The sequence below is a fragment of the Typopeltis vanoorti genome, chromosome 2 (assembly GCF_054136105.1).
Source record: "Typopeltis vanoorti isolate ZY-2024b chromosome 2, IOZ_Tvanoo_1.0, whole genome shotgun sequence".
NCBI lineage: Eukaryota > Metazoa > Arthropoda > Arachnida > Uropygi > Thelyphonidae > Typopeltis > Typopeltis vanoorti.
Window position 1 is genome coordinate 117,514,660 of NC_143550.1, and position 25,852 is coordinate 117,540,511.

The window sequence follows — 25,852 nt, forward strand, 5'->3', positions numbered from 1 at the left end:
GACTAAGTCACCTAACCTCTGTATAATATAGCAAACTGCTGTATTGTGAATCCAATTCATCCAACAAAGCATTGAATTGTCAATGATTCAAGGCGTGACAGCATATCCTGTTTACTGTTTTAATTATTACACTCATGACGTGTTCCATCTTTAGTTTTTTTTAGCACAAAGTGACTCCTGGTGTATTATGCAATGAAACGATTTAAGTTTGTCCTTGCACAACATTTTCTTTTTCATTTGGAGTTTTGTAACAAGTCCGACGTTAATATCAACCATAGCAGGAGCCCCATCTGTAGTCACACTTACTAATTTTGACCAGTTCACGTGAGCATTTTCAAGACTTTTCTCAATACACAAATATAAGTCATTTCCTGTCATTGGCACTATATCCAATAGTTCTTCAGTCACATTCATATTGTCATCAATAACACAAATAAATATTGCTAACTGGGAAGTATTAATAATGTCTGTACATTCGTCAACTGCAATGGAAAACGCTACGAAACTCTTTATTTTTTCACGCAATATATCTTGGAAGTTCTCTGCTATATCTCCAACATGCTCCGCAACTGTATTTCCTGATGGACTTATACTTTGAAATGCTTGTTTTTTTTTCGGGCATATGATTTTGACTGCACTTAAAATGCAATTTTTAATAAATTCTCCATCAGTAAAAGGTTTCAAAGCCGGAGCAATTTTTTCACTTATGACATAACTACATTTAACAGCAGCATCACTTGTTGTGATAACATTCGAAAATATCCTCAGTTGAAACTTCAGTTCGTTTTTTAAATCTTTAAGTTTGTCATCATATCAAACATGTTGGAATATTTTTTACTTCCACAAAGAAATATGCCTTCTCCAATTTTTCTTGAAAAGTTCTGCCTTCTTGATCTATTTTTCTTCTTTAAACTTTAAATTTCGACATTATTATGAGCAAAAAAATATAAATTATCGAGGTAACTTTTTATTAATACACTATCATATTACAATGGTAACCTGTAAACTATTGACATTGTATCAAGTGGCTTAAAATGGCTGCTGCGTAACAAGTAACTTTCATTCAGTGTTTCCATTCAGAGTGGGGGAGGCAGTTTGCGACTCCCTGCTCTAGACCTTACATCTCTGCCAACAAATTTCACAGTTGGGATGATGAATATCGATATGGTGTTCTTCACTCAAACATCCACCACTTGCCTATCCAATCAGAAAAAACGGGTGTAGCATAATTCATCACTCCATATCACAGACCCAATGCTCTTTCCAACATTATAATCTGTACTCTTGATTGCCATGGCTGATGTCTGGCATATGTGCAGCAATGTGGTCCCCCCCTGCCAATAAGATTTCTGGTTGATTACTTCCACAGTGAATTGCAAGATTTCAATATCACACTTAATTTTCTCAGGGTTCATTTGATCTGTTCCTTGATTCATGCAATCAATTACATCACAAATGGATAAACCATTGGTATGATAAGCATGTTGAATTGGATTTAAACAGTATTGATGCGAACACAGATTGATAAGAAAATAACTATATATTAACTTAAAAGTTAATATATAGTTAATATATTAATATTTTGCTGGTATTATATCCAGCATCTTCAGAGCACACAAATCAGTTTGTTACAAATGCAAGACAACCAAAATTCGGTGTAACAGTGGGGCTAGTATAAGTAATTGCAGCGTGAAACACAAGACTAAAGTGCTAATATGGCGCCATCTAAGTTATATATATTAAAAAAAAAACATTATTCCAAAGTTTTGAAGAAAAAAATAAATAAAATAAATATTAATTTAGTCTTAGGATGATTGTCTCCCAAATCTTTGGTAGATTTATACAGCCATATTTGTTAAGGTTTGGAGTATGTTTTAAGGCTTCTGTTGATTCCAGGAACAACCTCTCTGACTTATAGAAGCTTCTGTACAGGATCAATTGAAAAAAAAAATTCGCACTGCCATAGCAAAAGTGCCGGATATATTTTTTGTGTTCACTGAGGCAGATGTCCACAGTTCTTCCTGTCTGTCCGTAGTGAGCTCAATGACAAGAACAGGGCACTTTATAGACTCCTGGTGCGGGTTTCTGAAATACTTTTTAGGTGGGTAGAATTTTTAACAAAAGAGAGAGAATTGGTTTGTGCAAGTGGCTAGTAGTTTGGCTAAATGTTTAGCTAGTTTATATGTAGGACTGTTTATACTATCTACAATAGGGTGTAAAGGTGTACCTTGTTTGTGGATTTTTGGAGCTCCATATATTCTGGGTGTTTTAACATGAAAGGGTTTGAGTTTTTCGACTGTTTCTTTTTAGTGCATCTAAATAGCCAGCATTCTAAAATCCACTTTACAATGGAACTAGAAGCCAATGACTGCCTGCCCTTCCTGGACACACTAATCACACGTCTTCCAGAAGATTCTTTATCATTTTTCGTTTATAGAAAACCCACACATACAGGGAGATATTTACACAAACAATCACACCATCACCCTTCTCAACAATATGGTATCTTAAAAACACTAACCCATAGAGCTAGAACAATCTGTTCCAATGACATTGCTCTCACTGCTGAACTTTCTCACCTGCGCCACACCTTCCTAACCAATGGCTATAATCCCCATAAGATAGATAAAATACTAAATGCTACCCAGAAATCTCCCCCCCCAACTATCTACTACAGAAGACTACAACAAAACTATCATCATCTTGTACATTAAAGGCACATCTGAAAAGATATCTAGGATGCTTAGCAAACACCAACTGCTCACCATATATAAACCTTATGTGAAATTGGCAACTCTCATCCGTTCACCTAAGGCCAGATTCACTCCTTTATCACATCCAGGAGTCTATGAAGTGCCCTGTTCTTGTCACCGAGCCTACTACGGCCAGACAGGAAGAACTGTGGACATCTGCCTCAGTGAACACAAAAAATATATCCGGCACTTTCGCTATGGCAAGTCGGGTCTGGCAGACCATGTTTTAGATACCCCAGCACACAGGATCAATTGGAAAAAAAACAAAGTACTGCAGAGAAGCTTCTACAAGTCAGAGAGGTTGTTCCTGGACTCAACAGAAGCCTTAAAACATACTCCAAACCTTAACAAGTATGGCTTTATAAATTTACCAAAGATTTGGGAGACAGTCATCCTAAGACTAAATTAATATTTATTTATTTTTTTTTTTTTTCAAAACTTTGGACTACTATTTGCACTACTATAGTTTTCAAAACTTTGGACTAATTTTTTTTTTTTTTAAATATATATAACTTAGATGCCGCCATATTAGGACTTTAGTCTCATGTTGCACGCTGCAATTACTTATACTAGCTCCACTGTTACACCGAATTGTGGTTGTCTCGCATTTGTAACAAACTGTTTTTTGTGCTCTGAAAATGCTGGATGTAATACCAGCAAAATATTAGCTTTTAAGTTAATAAATAGTTATTTTCTTATCAATCTGTGTTAGCATCAATATTGTTTAAATCCAATTCAACATTGATATGATAACACCACTTTCAAAGTCAAAGCTATCTGTGTGCCACTGACAGTTTATGCATGTGTAGCTGACTATAGAAATCAGATGGCTCCATATAGCCAATAAGTCACACTAAATAAAATTTTTAAAAAATACATAAAAATAAGTAAAATTAATGAAGTAGAAAAAAAAATTCTTAATCCATCCACCACAGTACTAATGTACTACAAGGCACAAATGTACTAATTCATAAGTGGGAGTCATAAAAAGGTGACAAATGGAATATACATATCCATATGGATATGTTTCATTCTACAGGGTGTCCCAAAATTCACGCAAGATTTAAATTTAGCGCCATTTGTGTGGTAAAGTGTTGACAACGAGAAAAAAAAGACAGCATGACAGCTGACAGCTCAGGGTTATTAAAAATGGAGCGCTACACGAAAGAACAACGCATTTTCATTGTTGAGCAATATTTTAAAAATAATGAAGGTTTGGCAGCTACAGTTCGCAATTTTCGTACAAAATATGGTCAGAATAGTGATTTAACTTCATCAACTGTGAAAAGATTAATTAAAAAATTCAAGGAAACTGGATCAATTAGTAATCTTATACACTCTGGCCGTCCTTCAACAAGTCGTTCAACAGAAAACATCGAAGCAGTTTGTGAGAGTGTTGCTGAGAGTCCAGGAACATCAATTCAGCACTGTGGTCTTGAATTGGGCATTTCGAGAAGCTCTCTACAGTGTATTCTCAGGAAAGATTTGCATCTTTATGCTTACAAAGTTCAATTGAATCAAGAACTGAAGCCTACTGACCACACACAGCGAAGAGAGTTCATTGAGTGGATTATGGAACAACAACAAGTGGATGCTTATTTTCCGAACAAAATCATCTTCAGCGATGAGGCTCATTTTCATCTTGATGGCTTCGTTAATCAACAAAATTGTCGCATTTGGGGTTCAGAAAATCCACGAGTGATTGTTGAGAAACAAATGCATCCACAACGTGTCACTGTTTGGTGCAGATTTTGGGCTGGAGGCATCATCAATCCATTCTTCTTCGAAAATGCCGCTGGTAAGGCAATAACAGTAATGGTGCTTGCTATCGCGACATGACAATCCAGTTTTTTGTGCCTAAATTGCAAGATATGCATGTGGTTTCAACAAGACGGTGCCGCATGCCATACAGCCCGAGAAACAATTCAATTACTGCACGAGTCATTTCCTGGTCGTGTAATTTCCCGTTTTGATGATCAGAATTGGCCGCCCAGATCATGTGACTTAATGCCGTTGGACTTTTTTCTTTGGGGTTTTTTGAAGTCTAAGGTTTATGCCAACAAGCCCATGACCACCCACGCCTTGAAGGAGGAAATTGAGCGCTGTATCAACGAAATTCAGCCACATTTAAGCAAAACAGTCATGGAAAATTTCGACAAAAGAGTGCATATGTGCCAGCAAAGCCGTGGAGGCCATTTACCCGATATGCTATTCCATGCATAATCCTAAACCGTATACTTTATGAATCAATAAGAAATTACAATTTTTAATTAAAAACCTGTGTTTTCTATCAAAATTACTTCTTGCGTGAATTTTGGGAGACACCCTGTATAACAGGTATGTCCCAATATTTAATTCAATATGGTATATTCTGAATTCAGCAATCATCTGATAAGATTAATGATAAAATATTAACAACTTTAAAAGTGCTTTTAATGCATTTTCTAATTTCATATTAATAAATTATGCATGCTGTAGTATGTCACCTATCAGAGCAAAAACCATCATAGTGAACTTGCTTGCTAAGAATTAAATACAAGAATACAGATAATTTGTTACATTTGTGTATGTGCATACAATAATTAATATTTTATAAACATTACCTTGTGGTGCTTCTACCTTCAAGGAGTGTAGCTTAACAGGTTGATTAAATCCAAGAGAGATAATTAACTGTAAAACAAACTAAATGTCAACATTTGTTATTTATCAAAATATAGAAATATTATTTACACCAGCAGTTCTTCACTTTTTTGTGGCAATGGTTACCAACATCGCCAATATAACATTAACAGCTACCTGATTAACTATTATATTAGTACAGATAGGCTTAGGTGGACATTATATCTTTTTCCCCATATTATAAGACAAAAAAATAATAAATCATTAAAAATATTTTTTTTAAAAAAAAAGGCTTATATTTCACCAGATTTCAAAACAATCTTCTGAGAAGAACTATTTGTTACAATGCAGGAGTGGTAATTCAAGTTGTACAAAAAACAATTTAAATTGTAATGGACCTGACCTAAAGGTTCTAATTTGGTCCCCTGCAATGAAATATGAGCTGGTTAATAAGCATCTTTTCATGATTTATTATTTTTCATGAAGAAAAGATGAATATTACTGTTCATCAATAAGACATTTACCAATAATTAAAATCATGGTTGAGGACCAATGACTAGCTAGTGATTTCTACAATCCAGTATCAATTAAATATTATATCCATTATGCATTAAGTTTTTTTTTTTTGCACTGATAATCAATATACTCTACAAATATTATGTTACAATGTTAACACATATTCCTCAAGTTATGATTAACATATATTACTGGAAACAATTTCCAAGAATATATTAATAACATGACGTATAGGAACATAAGACATGATAATTAATAAATAACATAAAAACAGATTTACCTTCCACATATATTTTTATTAAAATAAAATTCCCTAGTATCAAGAACATCTTCAGTATGACTTCCAACTTAAACAAGAACAGAAACTACTATATTCAAGAATGATGCATGAACTGCACATAAATTATATAGAGCATCATGGTCTAATTATATTAAGGTTCTAGTAAAAATAACTTTAACAAGATGTAAAAATAAAATAAATACTATTATTATAATCCTGTATTACTTCATCAACCAGAAAGTAGCCTTCACTTCTCAGTATTCAGAAATAAAAGACATACCGGGCTTTACATTCTTCCTCTTTCAAACTATCATAATTGTCAAAAATTTGGCACCATTAACCACACTACCATCCAGGCCGTATATATACGTCCACATTTCCATGGATGCAAAGTGCATATTAAAATTGTAATACCATTGATATTACATTGAAATTTATGATGGATACAAAGCTTTTGAGGATGAGTATTTGATCTTTAATGGCCAGTAAGGTGGTTAAAACTTTAATATGTTGAGCACACTCACTTTGCTTCACTGAATTGCTGCTCTCCTAAGAAATAAATCACATCAAGTCCACCTTCCTTAGTAATGGTTTTACTGAATCATAAGTCGACAAGATAATTATAGTTTCATTGTCATCTGTCTCTCATTGAAATAGTAATACAGAGACGGTCCATCATGTCTCCATTCCCTACACTAAAAGCATCTCAAAATGTATAGCCAAACTACTTAGATTCATTGGCTTACAGGTGTCCTTCCATCCTATCAACAAGATATCTACTTTTCTAGGCTCAGCTAAAGATAAATGCCTTTAGACCAACCAAGGGTTGTATCAAATTCTTTGCCAGTGTGGTTTATCATATTTTGGCTAAACAGATAGATCTGTAGACATGCGTCATGATCAACATTTAAACTAAGTTCCATAAGCCATAGCAAATTGGTAATTGCAGAGCATGCTATCAACACCAGACATTGAGTTCTTTGGAAGAAAATTAAGGTTCTCCATAAAAGTAATAATCTCTTGGAATGTTTATACAGAGTTATGAGACTGTGCTGTATTGACTAAATCTAAAACAGAAACGATGGACTTAAATTATCCCTCTTATGAGAAATAATTCTGCAATTTATGAACTAACTTAAATTTAATTATCTATCTATAGATATATTTATTTATTTATTAATCTTGTTAAAGTTATTTTTACTAGAACCTTGATATATTAGACCATGATGCTCCACATTATGTACATGCAGTTCGTGCATAATTGTTGAATGTACCAGTTTCTGTTATTTAATTTGAAAGTCATACTAAAGATACTAAGGCAAAAATTTTATACTAATAAAAATAACTTTAACAAGATTAAGAAAGAAATAAAACAAAAATAAATAACAGTCATTTAACACCCGCCTCTTCATACCATTCCATAATAGCTACAGCTTTGTGGCATTCATTGTCTTGATAGTAACATAGGTCTGTTCCATAAAATCTCCACAGTGTGGGCAGCACCTGCTGATTATCCAGAATATCAAGGTACTAAGTTGCCTTCATGGAACCACAGACAATGGCCAGTGGTCCCACTCCATACTAGCTGAATGTATCTCACACCATTACTCCTCCATCACCAAACTTTACTATGGGTACAACATACTGTGGTAACAAGTGTTCACCAGGCTGCCTCCACCAGACTGGAAACAGGTGAGCCTTGATTCATCACTTTAGATTACTGTTTTCCACTGGTCAATTGTCTAGTTCACACGTTCTTTGCGCCAGGCCAGACAAGTCACCTTGTTTGTTGTTGTGATGTTCGGCTTGTGTGCTGCTGCCTTCCGTGGAAACCCAGTAAATAGAGTTCTTTTCATACGGTATTAGTGCTCATCATGATGTTACTGGTGCTCTGGAATTCATCATGGATGGTCTGTGCAGATTGTAGCCAGTTTTTGCATGCCACCTGTTTTAACACCCTCCTGTCCCTGTCAGTCATTTTCGGCAGACACCCTGGGTGTTTTCCTGCACTAATAATGCCAGAATATCTCCATTTGTTGATCACATTGCCAACTGTTGATTTTGAATGCTTCAGTTGAGCAGCAATGGCACATTGACATACCACCAATGTGACAGCCCACGATGACACCTATCTCAAAGTAACTGAATTCACGTCGTATTGCCATACCACCTGTATTCAACTGCTAACCAGGGGTGTCCAGACAATTATTGGTAGATAGTGTATACCCCCCCTCATGGGGTGTACAGGATCTTATGGTAGTACTACATGAAAAGTTACATCATTACTAACTTCCTTTTATCTGTCAACATTCCAATATTATCAGATTTTACATTTCTGTCTTCAAAGGAACTTTTTACTGTATCAATCCACCTACATCTTGGTCTTTTTTCTGCCAAATAACACCTGTTGAGCTAATCTTTCCTCTCCCATTCTGTTCAAGTGTCCACACCACCTGAGATTAGCTCTGCTAACACATTTTTGAATGCTAACAATGTCAAGTTTTTCCCTAATATCCTTGTTTTTTAATATGATGCTTCCACTGATGCCATCTGTTCAGTCCACTAATTTTTCTCAGGATTCTCATATCTGTGGTCTCCAGTCTTTGATCATGAGCCATATTTCTAACCGAGATCTCAGATCCATAAGTTAAAATTGGTTTGAACACTGTCTTATATCTTCTTCTTTTCAGCATTTCAGCTAATTCCAGACAGTCATGGGGTCTGCCACTCAGACAATTTTCTTCCACTTATTTTTATCTTAGGCATCACTCCTTTCCACTCCAACTTTTTCCATATCCCTTTTGATGTTTTCTCATAATCTTTTTCTTGGTCTTCCTCTTCTTCTTACCTTTCAATTCCATGTTGTGACTCTCTGAATTGGATGTCTCCACACCTGGCTGGCCTACCTCAATCTACTTTCTCTCACTTTGTCACTAATTTTTCTAACCCCCATCTTCTTCATTATACCTTCATTCCTCCTATGCTTTTTCCTTGATGTCCCATTTATCCATTTTAGCATCCTCATCTCTGTTCTTTCCAATAACATCTCTGTTCTTTCCTCCTGAGTTCTCTTTGTTGCCCATGTCTCTGCTCCATACAAGGCCAGTCTAATGGCTGATTTATATATATGGTATCCCTTGCTTAATGCGAAATTTGATTAACGCAGTTAATCAATTTGTGACAATTCCTTTATATATGCGGCAAGAGTTTTAATTAATGCACCTTTAAATTTACTACGCAAATACATGCAAGTCTCAAGGAGTGTTTCCTAGCCGAGAGAAAGAAAGTCGTGAGCATGATGACATCATTCCTCCCACACAGCCAGGCTCCCAGAGCCTCAGAGCCAGCCAGTTACTTAGCTTTCAAAGCTCTTTTGCTTTTAGCTAACATACCTGGTCATCCAAATTCGCTTAATGATCTGTGTGAGAATGTGAAAGTTTTATTTTTTTCCACCAAATACGACATCATTGCTACAACCCATGGACATGGGCCTCATTGCAACTTTCAAAGCTTATTTTTTTAAAAAGGCATTCTCAAAGTCAGTAGAAAAAACAATGGGAGAAAATGCAATTACGCTCCAAGAATTTTGGAAAAATTTTAACATTAAACACACAATTGAAAACATTCATGACTCAGAGCTAGAAGCCAAATGTCTTCTAGCTGCATGAAAGCTGTTTGTAAAAACCTTTTGCCAGAATGCGCTGATGACCTTATGTGGCTTTCATAATCCTGTGAACAACTTAGTTGAAGAAATTGTTGCAATTGGTGAAGACCATGATTTTGATGGTGTTGATGCAGAAGATGTTAAAGAATTATTGGATTCAAATTCAAAAGATTTCAGTGACAGCGATCTTCTTGAAATTGAACAATAATGCGCATATGAAGACAATGAACAAATGGAATGCGAAAATGAAGTTCCAAAGGAGATAACAATCAAAGAACTGGACAGAATATTTTGCAGTTTAGAATCGCTTAAGCAGCAAGTAATGGAAGAATGCTTGTTTGCTGAAGTCTAGAGAGTCGTTTTGCTTGTTATCATAAAATTTATGCTGATAAGAATAAAACTATTCAACCGACTCTTGATAACTTTTTTTTTATAAAAAATTACAGTAACTAATGTAGGTACAAGCATTTATTAAATATTTACTTTGCACACATTTTTTATCTTTCCTAAAAGAGTACCACATAAAACGAATTATTAATACAGTAATCGATCATGGACGAATTGTAATTTTTACCACTAATTATTATATTTGATTAACACGATTTTGATATACATGGTAACATCGAGGGATTAATTAATTGCATTAATCAAGAGATACCTGTACTTGCTTTTACTTTTTTTGGTGTATTTTTGTTGCTCATCACTCCTGACATTTCCTTCTATTCAGTCCAACCTGCCCTCTCTGACTGCCAAGTTACATGTACCTTCTCTCTCTCTCTATGGTTGATCCCAGGTACCTAAAAAAAATGGTCAACTTCTTTCAAGATAAGATACCACCTTCTCTATCATTTATACTAATTTCTTCATGTTCTTCCCTCTTACTAACCTTTACTTCCGTTTTTTTAGTATTTATCTTTAGACCTGCATCCTCCAAGGTATTTTGCCATTCTAGAAAACTCTTTGGGGCCTCTTCTACAGTTTTATCTGCAAATATTATATTCCATGGTGTATTTCTGGCTACTCCTTTGCTGAGTGCATCTAAAATAATCACAAATAGAAATGGGCTTAATGCTGACCCTTGATGCAAGCCCACATTGACGTTGAAAAATTCTGTTGTTCCAATGCTCGTTTTTACTACCGTCTCAGTTTTGTCATACATTGTTTTTATAATCCTTACTCATTTTTCTGTTACACCCTTCCTTCTGAGGGCCCAGTAGATTAGGTCCCTTGGTATTCTGTCATATGCCTTTTCCAGGTCTACAAATATATGGATAAGTCTTTTATTTTTCTCAAAGTACTTTTCTTGTAGTTATCTCATTAGTTTGCCATCTTCACTAAATATTGCCAAAATACCTGAAATGTTTTACTTGTTCTACAGGTTTTCCATTCAGGATGCAGCTGATGTTTTCAATATTTCTGCCTATTTTCATTGTCTGTCTTTTTAATGCTGATTTTCATACCAAATTGATTACATCAGTTATTCAATTTGGTCAGGGAATCCTGCAGACTTGTCCTGGATTTATTTAGGAGTATAACATCATTTGCATAAAGTAAAGAGCTGAGATTAACATCTACCATTTTGATATCAGGTTTAATACCACTTTACTTCATAATGTGATCCATATAGACGATGAATAACAGTGGAGATAATGTACACCCTTGTCACACAATTGTCTGATTTAACATCAAACCATCTTCCTGTAATTCCTTCAGTTCTAACTGCTAATTTACAACTCAAATAAAGACTATGTTTGATATAATGTCCCATTTACATCATATAACTGGAGCCTTTTGAACAGCTTTCATCTTGGCACCTTGTTATATGCCTTTTCCAGATCTACAAAACTTAAATCCAGATCCTTGTTATATTCCCATGATTTCTCAATTATTTATCTTCAAGTGAAAATCTGATCCTGACAACCTGTTCTGGCCTGAACTCAGCTTGTTCTTCAAGCTTCTCCTCCACAATTTTTCTTAGCTGTTTCTCAAGAATATTTACATAAATCTTACCAGGAACACTCAGTAGAGAAATTCCTCTATAATTCTCATATTCAGTTTTATTCCCTTTTTTTTATAGATAGGTGACTATGAGCGCTCTACTCCAATCATCTGGAACATGACCTTCTGACAGGCCTTCTGAATTATGCAGTATAGCCACTGCAAAACTTTTATACTACCATATTTGTGCATTTCTGGTTGAATATCATCTACTTAAGCTGACTTTCCACATTTCAGGTTTCTATAGCCTTTTCTATTTCAAGTACAGATATATATTCAAGACTGCATTCCTATTCAGTGTTTTCTACCATCATGCTACACTACTTGTTTCATTTAGCAATCTTTCAAAGTAATTACTTCATACAGAAGAATATCAATCTTCAGTTTCATGTCCCCTTTTACAGTATTCTTTCCTCCATTTCTGAGCTTTTTCAATAGCGTCCAGAATATTTTACCATCTTCCTGATATGTTCTTATCAAAGGTCTTCCCATGACTTTTGTTTAGCTAATTTTACACAGTGCTTTGCTTTCGTACATTTTTCTATGTATTCCCTAAAAGCACAACCTGACTTACTTGCCAGGAATTTTTGATATGCTTTCTTCTTTTCGTTAACTGCCTCTTTAACTTCCTGAGTCCACCATGGAGTTTTGATTTTTCTATCCTTACAAATTACCTCACCACATGCTCTCTGGCTGAATCAATCCAAGTTTTCTTTAAGATTTGCCGGTTTATATTATGGCAAACAACATTTGCATGTTGTTTGCCATAATATGTTTGCCATAATAAGGAAAGTTGAAAGAAAAAAGTACAAACGAATCAGGTATATATAATGGAGTAAACAGCTTCAATAATAGATGTTACTAAAAGTTTAAGAAAATCATTACCAGCAAAATAACTTTTAAAGAAAAACTTTATGGATACTTGATCTAATAAAAAAGGGAAGAAGAATTTGTGTAAATGCAAAAGTTAGCTAGAAAAGTAATCAAAAACAACATCAGAAATATAATTTAAGAACAATTCAGAACATAAGAGAAAACAAAAAAAAAAAAAAAATCTCTAAAAAACAAGGAACACCTGAAATAGAAAAAAACAAGATTTCAAAATTGAAAATTAAACAAGAAATAGTACAATACAATAAAAAAGAAATAATGACAATATGCAGTGAGTTTTATAGGGACCTATACAGAGGCAAGGAAACATACAAATCCTTTACTATATTTAGATGAGGCTGATACAGAACCATCCATTGTGATGGTAAAATTATGGAAAGCCCTCAAGTCAGCAAAGAATAATAAGTCCTGGAGAAGATAAGCATATTAGCAGAACACACAAAACCAGGAGGTTCACAGTTTCATAAGGTCATACTGAATATATTCAATGATATTTTAACTACAGAAAAAATTCCAGTGCAGTGACATAAATCCTTGATTATCTTATTACATAAAAAGGGCACTGAGTGGGCAGTTCAATCTCCACTGGTAGCCAATCAGAGAGACAACTGGCCCAAGGCTATCACTGATTCATCGGTATGCAGTGAAGAAGGCGGCAAGCTAGTGCCACCATCTCGTGGTCCCTAACCCTAACACAATATTTTAAATGTCTGAAAATAGTGTGTGTTCGACGGTCGATTTTCTTGAGTTTACGGGACGAAAAACCAGTCTCCGGGAGAAAAAACCTGCTAGCCCGTGCCAGAGATCGATTAACTCAGGAACCGGTCGAAAAAAGGCTTAGAAGAATTTCCTCTAGTCGGTGACTAGATTTGAACAACCAAATCCTTTCTTCATGCAGTCAAGCGCCGTCGAGTGCAAATGCCACTAGATAGGGTAAACAGCCCTGCCTACTCTCTATATGGGAACAAATAGGCGTTAGCTGATTTTTTTTTTTTTTTTTTTTTTTTTTATAAAAAGGGCAGCAGAGATGATATGAATAAGTATGGGTCAATCAGTCTGATATTACAATTGTACAAAATGTTTATATCCATTATATCAAATAAATTTTTGAATGATGCACAGCCATATGAACAAGCAGATTCAGAGCAAGATTCTCTATAACAGATTATATCCATGCTAATAATCAAGTAACAGAAAAAGTAAATGAATATTCCTGCATATTTAGTATTTGAGATTTTTGAAAGCCTTTGATTCTCTATATCAGTCAGAAATAATAAACAACTTAAAACAATAAGTAATCCCAACAACAGTATATCAAAACTCAACAACCAGTATAAAGCTAGAACATCATGGAAAGGAATTTGGTATTGGGATAGGAGTAAGGCAAGGAGATCTTATATCATTCAAATCGTTTTCCTACATTAGAGGAAGTCTTTAAGAACATCTCATGGAAAAATTATGGAATTAACATCAATGAAAAAAAAATTTCAATTACTCACATTTTGCAGATGGCATTGTTCTTTTAGCAAAAATACAAAAACTCAGGAAATGCTAAATGACCTTGACAGAGAAAGCAGGTTAAAAAGGTTTAAAGATTAACATAACTATAACAAAACTGATGACAAATTCAGATCAAATCATTGAAATTGTGGAGGACTATATTTACCTTAGTCAATTAGTTTTAAGGAAACACTAGATAAAGAAATAAGTAAAAGAATCACAAGGAAACAAAGCATTTTGGTATGAAGATCATCTCTTAGAAGATTTACCTGTATGCCTAAAAATAAAGCTCTTTAATATGTGCATTATTCCAGTGTTCATGTATGGAAGGGAAACCTAGCCAACAATTAAAAATAGGAAAATAGGGTGCATGTGGCTCAAACAACCTTAGAGAGAAGAATGCTCCACATAAAAAAAAAAAAGACAGAATAAGAAATACTAGAATTAGAGAGATGACTGGAGTAGAAGATACCGTAAAGCATGTGAAATGGGCTGGTCATATTAGTAGATTGCCATATGAAATGTGGACAAAATTAAGCAATGAGTGGATACCAAGAGAAGGAAAGGTTGCCAAAGAACAAGATGGAGGAAAGAGCTACACAAGTTTGACATGAGATGGTGGACATTGGCTAAAGACAGACAGAACTGGAATAAGAAGAGGCTTATCCATCAATGGATAGAAAGAGGCTGAAAAGAACCTGTGTCAAATATCATAAGTTTAAGAAATACAGGATTTAGTTTTTCAAAATGTATTCAAAGCCTGAAAATATAATTCTGTCTATTCCTGGACTGATCTCTGGCTTCAGTTGGGCATAAAATAAATGATTTTTGATCGACTCTGGTTGATAAGTTTCTAATGGTACTCAGCACAAAATTATCTTTGATTTGTGATGTTTTGTGAAGTCACAAATAAATGACTTTGCATGTGTCTTTTAGTTCATCTCCTGACCTTTTGGTGATAGTCATGCAGGGAAGTTTTCTTTTGAGTCAGTAATTGACTAAGAGTGTAGCCCAGTTGGTTCATACTTGCACTGTGTTCCATGAATTTCTGAAAGTAGTAATAACAGTCTAATTTCAACTACAAATTTTAGTAGTAAATTGGTTTCTTGTGTTTTTTTTTTTTTTTTTTTTTAACACACACACACACACACACACACACACACACACACACACACACACACACACACACACACTGTTTGTCAGTGAATTTTTGCTCTTCTACAAATTGTTTTTGTTTTTCACAATAATGTTTAGAGGGAACATCCTCATTTATCCATGGGTTATTATTTATTTGTCTTTATATATATATATTTTATATAAAGCAGTAAATTGAGGCTTCTACATCAAGTAATTGGATCACATATTATAAACAGTCATCTATTCCAGTTTGTGTTCTAAATAAGGTTATTGGTGATGCTTTCTACTAAGATAGTGGAATTTAGTTCGTCTAGTGGAGTTTTGCAGTGATTTTGATACATTTGATACATAATACATGCACTGATAATGTGCATGTATTATGTCTTCTCTTGTTAGGGAGGTTATTGTCAAGTTTATGTTGTACAATCTTAATGTATTAAGATATGTTAGTGGTTGAAGAGGCACAATCAAGGATATTTATATTAATTTCTCCTAGAAGGATGGGTTAATCTGTTAGTAACTGCTAATGCCACTTATGTTTTTAAGTTTGTGAAGAAAGTTAAGTGGATTTGTAGCTGAGGATTTGAACAATAAATAAATACACACACACAACTCCACTGTTATGATTCCAAGAACATTGTTTCTGAATGCTTGAAAAAAATAAAATAAATAAAATAAAAAATAAATGTTTCATTCACACTGTTTTTCCTTGATAAATAGCATAATGCTGCCTTTTGTGCAGTTTGCATAGGATACAGGATTGGTAGCAGCTAATATATTAGAAGCTTCTGTGTCATTTACAAAAAACTTCAGTCAGGATTAATTCATCATATCCGTCAGGATGCAATTGAGCAGTATTGTCAAATGTAAGTCACTATTATGCTTATGATGGTTTGTAATTTGTATACATGTTACCTGTTTGACAGAATATACTTGCTGAGATTTATGATAGCTGTTATTAAAGATAGTAGTTTAAAGTTTGCTTCTCTGAAAGAAGGGGGGAGACTAGTTAAGTCAGATTCAGATGAAATTACATAAATGTTTGATCATCATTTCTCATATATAACTTGAGTATTTAGTCATTAGAAAAATCAGTTTTTCTACTTTTGCTTTCCTTACCTTTTGATACAATAAGCTTGTGAATTTAGGGACAAGTATTAACATTTGTAAACTGGAGTTAGGAGTTGCTTGTTATCAAGGATTGAAGTTGTCAGTTTTGCTTTAAGGTTGCTAGGCTATATCTCAGGCTTTTGCCATGATGAAATGCATGATAATTGGTAGTGTCTCTCTGTTTATCATATTAGTCTAAATCATCTGTCCTTTTTTGGTATGCTATTTGCAGTTGTTTTTGTTGTATTTGTTGTTGTTCTTTCTGCAATACATGTTCCATTTAAGATTGCCTTCCTCTTTTTGCAATTCTTCATTCTTGTACTTGAGGATTTTGCTACACTTCCATTACTAAATAGATTTGATTTTATATCACATACCATTTCAAGTACTTCTACACTATCATTATTGTACTGTAGGTAATGTTCGTAATTCTGAAACTTTTTTTTGTTAATTTGTTCCACATGGGAACTGAGCATTTTTTACCATATGTTTGAATCTACACTATCAACAATGGCAAAATCAAGAAGGGACTTGATTTTGCATATCACGTGCAATTGTTTTCCTTCTTTTTTATTTTAAATTATTTTCCTAATGTTGGATTCTGATTATGTAGATATTAGAGTAATTATTATTTGCTTCAGAATCCAACATGATCTTCCATCACAAAGGCTACATTTGTAAATATTATTTAATGTAAATAACTTAAATTATAATTTGATATCATGTAATTACCTTAATTATATCTAATATTTAATTGTTTAATCAAAGATATGTGTTAATAGTAATAAGATTCTGTATTAAATATTATTAAGCTATTTTATTTATTGTTATGTCAATATTGTAAGAACTTATATTTGTAATTTAATTACGCATTTATTGAAAAGCAAATATTCTAATTATTCCTGTTTTGTGAAAGCTTAATGTTATGTAATAACTCAATGTAGTAGTATAGCCTAGTCTAACATTGGCGAGAATGTTTATGTTTGTCTATTGTCATGGAGACGCATGAAATAAACGAGCGCGAGTGGAACAGAGTGTGGGCTAAAGAGAGAATAAAAAAAAAATTATAAAAAAGTGGGGAGTCAGAACAGAATTTTGGAAGTAAAAGGTAGCAAGGAGATAAACTAGAGAAGTAGAAGTAAATAAAAGGTTCTTAAGGGTAGGAATTGAGTGGATATTTTTTATAAGTGAGCAAGGACGAAACGAGCTTTATAGTTAGCTGAAAGTATAATCAGCAGTAATAATAAAAAGGAAATTAATACTACAATCGGATAAAATAAAAAGCTGGATGTTTAAGGAAGAATTCTGAATGAACCCGGCTATTCTAGAATTGTGGCTTATTTCCGATTTGCCCTAAAAAGAACCTCACGGTGTTTAATTAGTTTATGAGTGGTAACGACGATAGTTGAAGTACCCTGTAATTGAAGTCTAGAATTCTGAAGTGCGTTTGATAGTGCTTTAAGTATAACTGTGGATAAGTCTTGTTGATGTGTTTTTTTTTTGTAAGATAAATAAGTTCCAAAGGTTTGCTCACAACATAATTGATGTATTAGGAACTATTTCCGGTAAGGTTTATTATAGCATATTATTTCTATGCTTGAAGAATTGTGTGTTAATTACGCTATGCTTAACGCTACTTTAACTGTGGAAACTCTTTGTGAATGAGAGTTGGAGATAAGAATTGTTTGAAAGATATTTTCAGCTATTAGTGGTTGTGATATTTTGAACTTATAGCATGACTGAGAATTGTGTGAAAACTGACTAGGTTGGATGTTCTGTTTATTTAATTAAGTGTAGAAACTTTGTAACCCAGAAGCTGAGAAAGCACATGTGAAGACTTGGAAGATTGTGCTATTGTGATTATCTTGACTTAATGTTTGACTTGTTTCTAGTATATAGAAATTAGAAGTAAAATTTATGTATGTGTTATATGACCTATATTAAATGTTTCATTGGTTAATCTAACTATTGTATTTGCCTGAATTTCTTTTTACTGCACCGTTCACAAAAATTCGAATCTAGCGGGAATCCTAAAAAGAAAATAAATACTTCGGCCTGATTGAATGAAAAGACTGCTAACTAACTTTGAATTGATCCTACTATTTCATATAGACTTATCTAACGATAGAGTGGCGCAGTATAATAGAAATTTCTCTGCCCTTGGATTAGTGATCAATTTACAATTAGTTGCGTTTTATTTTATGAAAGTGACTTGTAACAAGATGGCGGATTCGAACACAACATGAAGAAAACAACGTCACGACACTAACCTTTAATCATGAGTAAAGGAATTAGTGAGCAAAAAATAGAAGTGTGAAAATGATTTGAAAAGTAATCTCATTTGGAAGAAAAACTTGAAATAATAAAGAAAAATGAACAAGGCAAGTCCAGAGCAGAGATAGGACAAGAACACAAAAATGGGTGAATCAACTGCTGAATACAAAGAGAAAGGTAAGGCTGCTTCCAAATTCATCATGCATGCACTCGAAATCAAAGTATTATAATGATTGAATTAGAGAGACTTCTTTTTACATGGATCGAAGATTGTAACCAAAAACGGATCCCGCTAAACACTGACCTTATTAAATCAAAAGCATTGTCTCTTTGTAACCTGGAAAGAAAGGGCTATCAATGATGGAAAAGAAGAAGTATTCCACGATTGTGCTGGGTGATTTGAGTGTTTCAAAAAGAGAAATAGCCTACATAATGTTCTAATCACAGGAGAAGCTACAAGTGCAGATAAGGAGATATCCAGAGATTTTGAAGAAATTTGTGTAAGAAGGAGACTATTGTTATCAACAAATATTTAATGTCGATGAAACCGGCCTTTTTTTGGAAGCAAATACCTTCCAAGACTTTTCTGGCCAAATCAGAGAAATCTCAGTCGCAAAGTCGAATGAAATTACTGCTAGAAATATGCGAGCTACCTGGAAGCACATTCTTGCACATTGTGCAAATGATTTTAGAGGCTTTTCAAATGAATCTAAGTTAATTAAATCTCATTCTGAGAAGTCGAGTGATTCTGCCCTGCTAAATTTAGATACACAGTGGGAAGATCCTGAAGAATATGAAGAAAATTTAATCACTGACAAGACCAAAGAGGTTTCACAGAAACAATTTGAAAATAGTTTTTGTACAATCGAAGTTTTTAAGCAGCAATGCTTAGAAACTGACCATGGTGAAGAGAGAACTAGTAAAATTTGCAGAAGAGGTAACAGGGCCATATCATCAGTTGTATGAAACAAAGAAACAGAATGCCCGTCAAACTACGTTAGCTCAATTCTTTGATAAGAAGCAGAATAATAAATTGATATTCTATTCTGAATATGTTTTATTGTCTTTCAGCTTCATGGTTTTCCTTTAACTATGCCCTGAGACATACTTAATGCACCTGTTTTAAAGAATGCATTAGGCACACTAATCGAGGGATTGCTGTATTTAAATTTTCTTATTTCTATATAATTACCTGCTCATCACAGTCTGATTCCAAGTATCCACTTCCTGAGGAAAGACAGCCTGTTAACGGATGGCTATCTGCTTCATTTAGGCATTCACAAGAAGTTTTATTGATAAAAGTAATGAGATCAACCTGAAAAAAAAATAAATAAATGAAAAGTAAATTACAAATGTGTTATTAATCTTCTGATATAGAAGAGATTTAATTTTTAGGTTAAAAATGCTTTGTTAATGAACTCATCTAATGGGTGATAGTTAAAGGATGTAAATTTAATGGACATTAATACCACATGTGAGGTAAGGATTAGATAATTTGGAGACCACACGACACTTGTTCAAGCTCTTTCAAGTTTCTAATAAAGAAGATTTGTCTTATATGGAAAGTGAAATTCATCTACCACATTCACAAAACATCATGCCCACCAAGGGATTTGAACTTATAACCTATTAGTTGGAAAGCAGAAGCACTATATATATATGCAGTCAACCAAGCTGACCAGCAATACAAATTATATCACAATAAACACATATTTGAGGAAGCTGTGCTTACATCTAAGCTATAAAAACAAAAGATGTAAGCTGTGCTTATGTAAAGCTTTTGTTTCTCTTTACACTTTGGATAACATATGCTTAATTACTTTTATGGATGCATATTTGAACTACCAGGCAAACGTTTAATAGGAACTAGAGCATGGACATTCAGGTTTTTACTTGTAACCTGAATGAAGACTGCTGGCAGTGAATTTGTGTCTCAGCAGCAATTCCTTCTGAATTATGCATTTGCAAAATCTGTTGCATGATCATTATGATATACCACTTGAAAGCAAAGTTTTCATTTCATTTATGGCATTTTTTCCAACAAAAAAAATTTAACAGCATCTGCATCAGGCAGTGTAGACCCATCTTCCTGAACCATGCATGGAATTCACAACTTGGGTCAAAAAGGTTCCAGAAGCTGATCTGCTTATCAATGTATTCAATTATGCATTTCAATGTGCCTTGGTAGTTAATAAACATTCTGGTTCTTCCAAAGTATGCTTTATCCTTTCTGTAAAAACAGCAGAATATTTTGAGTCACCAAAAAAAGCATGCCAATCAAGTACTTACATACCAGTTATCCACAATTACATGAAGCCATGTCTGAAAACAGATTCTATAACACGTTTTGGTCCCAAAGGATGTGTGCTTTGCACATTGTGAAGTCAGCCTCTATAAATACAAGTAGCCTAATCATGAAGATACTTTGCATGTAAAGTTGTTTAATTACATTTGGACAAAGGATTAAAATGAGAATATAATTTCTTGGCAAGTTTAATTTAACTTACAACCAAGTGAAAAATTTTCTAGAAGATAATGTTTTATAGTATAAACAACACCAAGACAGGAAAAATATATATTTATTTATTAAATTCACTAATGACTAAACAAACACACATAATAACCACAGTAATAAGTTTTAATAAGTAAATATTTCATCCTAAGTATTTTAGGACATCATCAGTACAGTTAATTCAAACAATACTAGAAATAACATACAGTTAGAGCACATGATTACAATGGAATCCCAATATGCGTACAGTAGCGTGTTATAGAATTATTGTTATATAATAATATATATATATATATATATATATATATATATAATTGTTATAAAATTATACAGTAGTGTGTTATATAATTCTATAACACGCTACTGCATGCTTATTGGGATTCCATCATAATTATGCGCCCTAACTGTATGTTATTCCTAGTATCGTTTGAATTAACTGTACTGACAATGTCCTAAGATACTTAGGATGAAATATTTACTTATTAAAACTTATTACTGTGGTTATTACATGTGTTTGTTTAGTCATAAATTCTCCACAGGTTTCATTGTACAATAAACTCACTAATATTTTGCTGGTTTTCTAACCAGCATCATCAGAGCACAATTATAACTGTCATAGGTACACAGCACTAAACTTGTAATTGAAGAAATGTTCAAGAGGATACAATTGATCTTTAGGAGAACGTATGAAGACAGCTAGCTGAATGAAATGTTTAGAAGTGGCAAAAGTCTTATTTGCAGAGAACTTTGGCTATTTTTTTTTCGGATGTAGCCTTAACAGATGGAAATGTTGTTGTTTTTTTTCCCTGATCCTGTGTGTTGGGTGGAACAATGGATATATGTGGTTACAAGGTAGGAGATTATTATTATTATTAAGAGAGACCTCCAGGGAGTCAGACACTCATTGAGGGAGGCCACATACTACACACACCAGCTATCATACTTATTCTTGAATTCATTCACACTGCTTGCACTCATAGCATCCAATGGCAATCCATTCCAATTACGCACTGAGAGAAAAATCTAGCCCTCACACCCTTCTTGGCAGCCTTCATTCTCAGCTTCCAAGGATGCCCTCTCGTCCTTTCCCCACCCTCCATAAATTGAAAAATTCCATCAATTGAAATCCTGTATGATGACCCTTTCAGAAGTTTGTAAGTCTCAATCATATCACCCCTCTTCCTCCTGTTTGCTAGTGTCTGCAGTCTACAAATTCTCAATCTGTCTTCATAATCAGTATTTCACAATCCTGATATCATTTTTAACACTCTCCTTTGTACTCTCTCTAATATATCAGAATCACAATGGAAACCAGGAGAGCAGACCTGCCCACAATAGTCCAAGTGAGGTCTTAACAAGGCCTTGTAAAGAGGCAAAATAACATCCTTATCTTTACATGTGAACGTTCGTTTCAGCATTGCAATTATCTTTTGAGTTGTATTTGCAATCTTTGTCATATTGCCCCTAAACTTCAACTTCCTATCTATTAACACTCCAAGATCCCAAGCCTCATCAGTTTCTTCTAGCCTAAACTCACCAATATAATACAACATTGGATATCTAATCATGCCAAAGTGAATGACTTTACATTTACTGATACCCATTTTCCCATGCCACAATTCCAGCCTATTCAAATCATTCTGCAAAGACTGCATATCAGCATCATTCTTGATTACCCTACCTATCTTTGCATCATCAGCAAATAACTGTTTTAAAGTACATTAAATATGCAAAATTTAAAACAGATTTCACTTCTTTTATGCTGTTTATTGTTAAATAAGTTACTACTCTTACGTTTTACTTCTAACTTATTGTAACTGACTTTTCATTCAATTTTTATTTTTTATAAAATAAAAATTGAATGAATAAAAATAAAAAAATCGAGGCCACTACTTTTTAGTAGTGGCTTTGATTAGCCACTACCAAGAAAATTAACTCCCATGAAATAGAGAACATCTTATAATATCTGAAGTAAAAATAGTCATAATTTCTAATTATGAATCTTTTTACAATGGCTTCTTTATGTTAGTTTTTTATTAGCTTCAGTTCCATAACCACATATGATCAACACTTGCAATGTGTCCGATAGAAAATGATATTTATATTAAAAAATGTAAGGTATATGAGATTTATTGTACTTACCAGATTTTCGATACTTTCAATAATTTCAAATGGTTCTTTATTATAATTCACAATTAAGTGTGCAGTGATATCTGTCGTTCATCATAAAGACAGTCTAGTCTCTCTTTGCTAATGACATAACATGTCAGTCATCATGACTTCTTGCTTGGCACTTAGTTGAACAAGTGTGCATGCTCACCAAGGAGGTTGATTGACAACTCACAGATAAAGTTCAGTATCAGGGTAATAAGAGAAAACAAGAGGGAATGGAAGTCTGAGATACACAGACCAGAAAATTTTGTTTTTAGGAAGTTTTGGAAAAATTTGACAGAATATATATTAATAGAGAATTCCAAAAATGGAATCCTAGCAAGGTGAATTCTTAGACTGCAAAATTGAGACTGTCAACAAGTGAATAGTAAATAAAAAGGCGATATTAAGTAGACATTGTATTTCAACATTTGAAGAAACTCTGAATGAAAAGTTTCAACTTCTGTCTCAAGGACTAGTAATATGAATTATTTCCTCAGAATAAGTGATGGAATTAGAGAAATCTAAAACTGTTAAGTGGCATTAATGAAAATATTCCACTTTGATACATTTTTTAAGGTAGTAAAAGAAACTTTTTTATTCTGGTAAAGAATATGTGATTTGTGCTTCTTATAATTAAATTGCCTGCAGTAAGAATATTTATACTCAGCAAATAAGTGAGGATCAATGGAACAATATATGCTAAATAAGGAAACACTTCATAACCCCATGGAAATTAAGAAGTTTTATATTTTGAGAAAAGACTTGATAAAAACTGACCCTAACATTTATTATTTGTAGGAATTTGTTGCAAAAACAAAATATTACGTCTTGTAGACTGATTAAACTTATGATCTCTGAAATATACTTTTATTTAGAAGGCTTTGGAGCCAATTAGTTTTATAGTTGTTAATTTAATTTTATTTACCATGAATATAGTTTTTATTTCATTAAACATACATTTTTTTATTTGGTCTGGAGTCAATCATTTCCTTGATTCTAGAAGGAATAGTCATAAGTCACTGTACCAATCTGACTGAACTCTTGTAAAATTTAATTAATACTCAGTGTTAAAACACTCTCTTTACAGAGATATTAACAGACAAGATATTATATTTTGGCATACAATGGCACAAATAAAATTTCAGAAATTTTCTGTCTGTTAATGCAAACAAAGCTATTCAAACTCATTAATCCTAATTCATTCACAGTTCAATCCATGCAGAAAACTAATAAGAAGGTAACCTACATGTCCTTGTACCCCACTCTCTGAAACATCGTCCCCATCACCACCTGCTAATTCTTTTAACTTGTTTTCTAAAGCTTGTGTATCAGCACCTTGGACATGACACAATTTCACCTTATTTCTGAAGAAGACAAAAGTAGGCATAGCTGTTACTCCCTGAGAAGCTGCAGTTTCAGTACACTGATCAACATCAACCTTCAGAAAAACAACTTGGACATATTTCTTACTAAGTTCTTCAAAAAATGGTGCTATTTGATGACATGGTCCACACCTATGAAATATAATAATAATCAACATGGGAGCTTCTTAAGTAATATTTAGGAATTTTTCAAATTTTGTGATATTTAAATCTTTTTTTTTTTTCAACCATATATTATCTTTCTTAACACATCTTACATTACAATTATTTAAAATCAGCTAATCTGATATAACAAAATATACAAAACTGGACACCTGCCAAAAGATTTTAAGCACTCAATGTTCCTACCAATACCTAAAAAATCGAAGACAATCAAATGTGAAGAATACAGACCAATCAGTCTGATCAGTCAGATAGCAAAAGTTATGTTATATATCATCCTAGAAAGAAATAAACATAAAATCAAAATGGAAATTAATGAAACACAATCTGGTTTCCAGGAAAATAAAGGAACTAGAGAAGGACTCTTCAACATTAGAACTATTATAGAAAGATATCTGGAGAAGCAGAGAGAATACTTATGTTTTATTGACTACACAAAGGCCTTTGACAATATACAACATGAACAACTAATCAAATGCATCAGAAATTTAGGAGTAGATGGTAAAGATACCAGATTACCGATAAATCTATATTGGGAGCAAACTGCCGCAATAAAAGTATCGGGAGAATTCCCAATAAAGAAGGATGTCAGACAAGGCTGTGTTCTTTCTCCTATATTGTTTAATCTCTATACTGAAAATATCTTCCAGCAATTAGAAGAATTTAAAGGAGTCAACATAGGAGGCAAGAATATAAACAACTTAAGATATGCAGATGATACAGTACTGCTAACTGAAAATAAAAAAATCTTCAAAACCTACTAGAAGAGACACTGAAGCTAAGTGAAAAATATGGACTTAATTTCAACATCAAAAAAACCAAACCATGCTGGTAACAAGAGAAAAAGGGAAAATACCCAATATAAATATTAAGATCAGAGGAAATACTTTAGATCAAGTG

At 33.5% G+C, this 25,852-nt stretch overlaps 1 protein-coding gene across 1 annotated transcript in view; it reads right to left on the reverse strand.

Moving 5' to 3' along the window:
• The window catches only part of Txl (Thioredoxin-like), an 87,267-nt gene that overhangs the window by 52,595 nt on the left and 8,820 nt on the right, over nucleotides 1-25,852 (reverse strand). The window contains exons 2-4 of the mRNA XM_090407751.1: nucleotides 24,655-24,922; nucleotides 19,935-20,057; nucleotides 5,357-5,423 (exon numbers count right to left, since the gene is read on the reverse strand). Of these exons, the coding sequence (XP_090263877.1) occupies nucleotides 5,357-5,423; nucleotides 19,935-20,057; nucleotides 24,655-24,922 (458 nt within the window). The remainder of the gene's footprint in view (nucleotides 1-5,356; nucleotides 5,424-19,934; nucleotides 20,058-24,654; nucleotides 24,923-25,852) is intronic.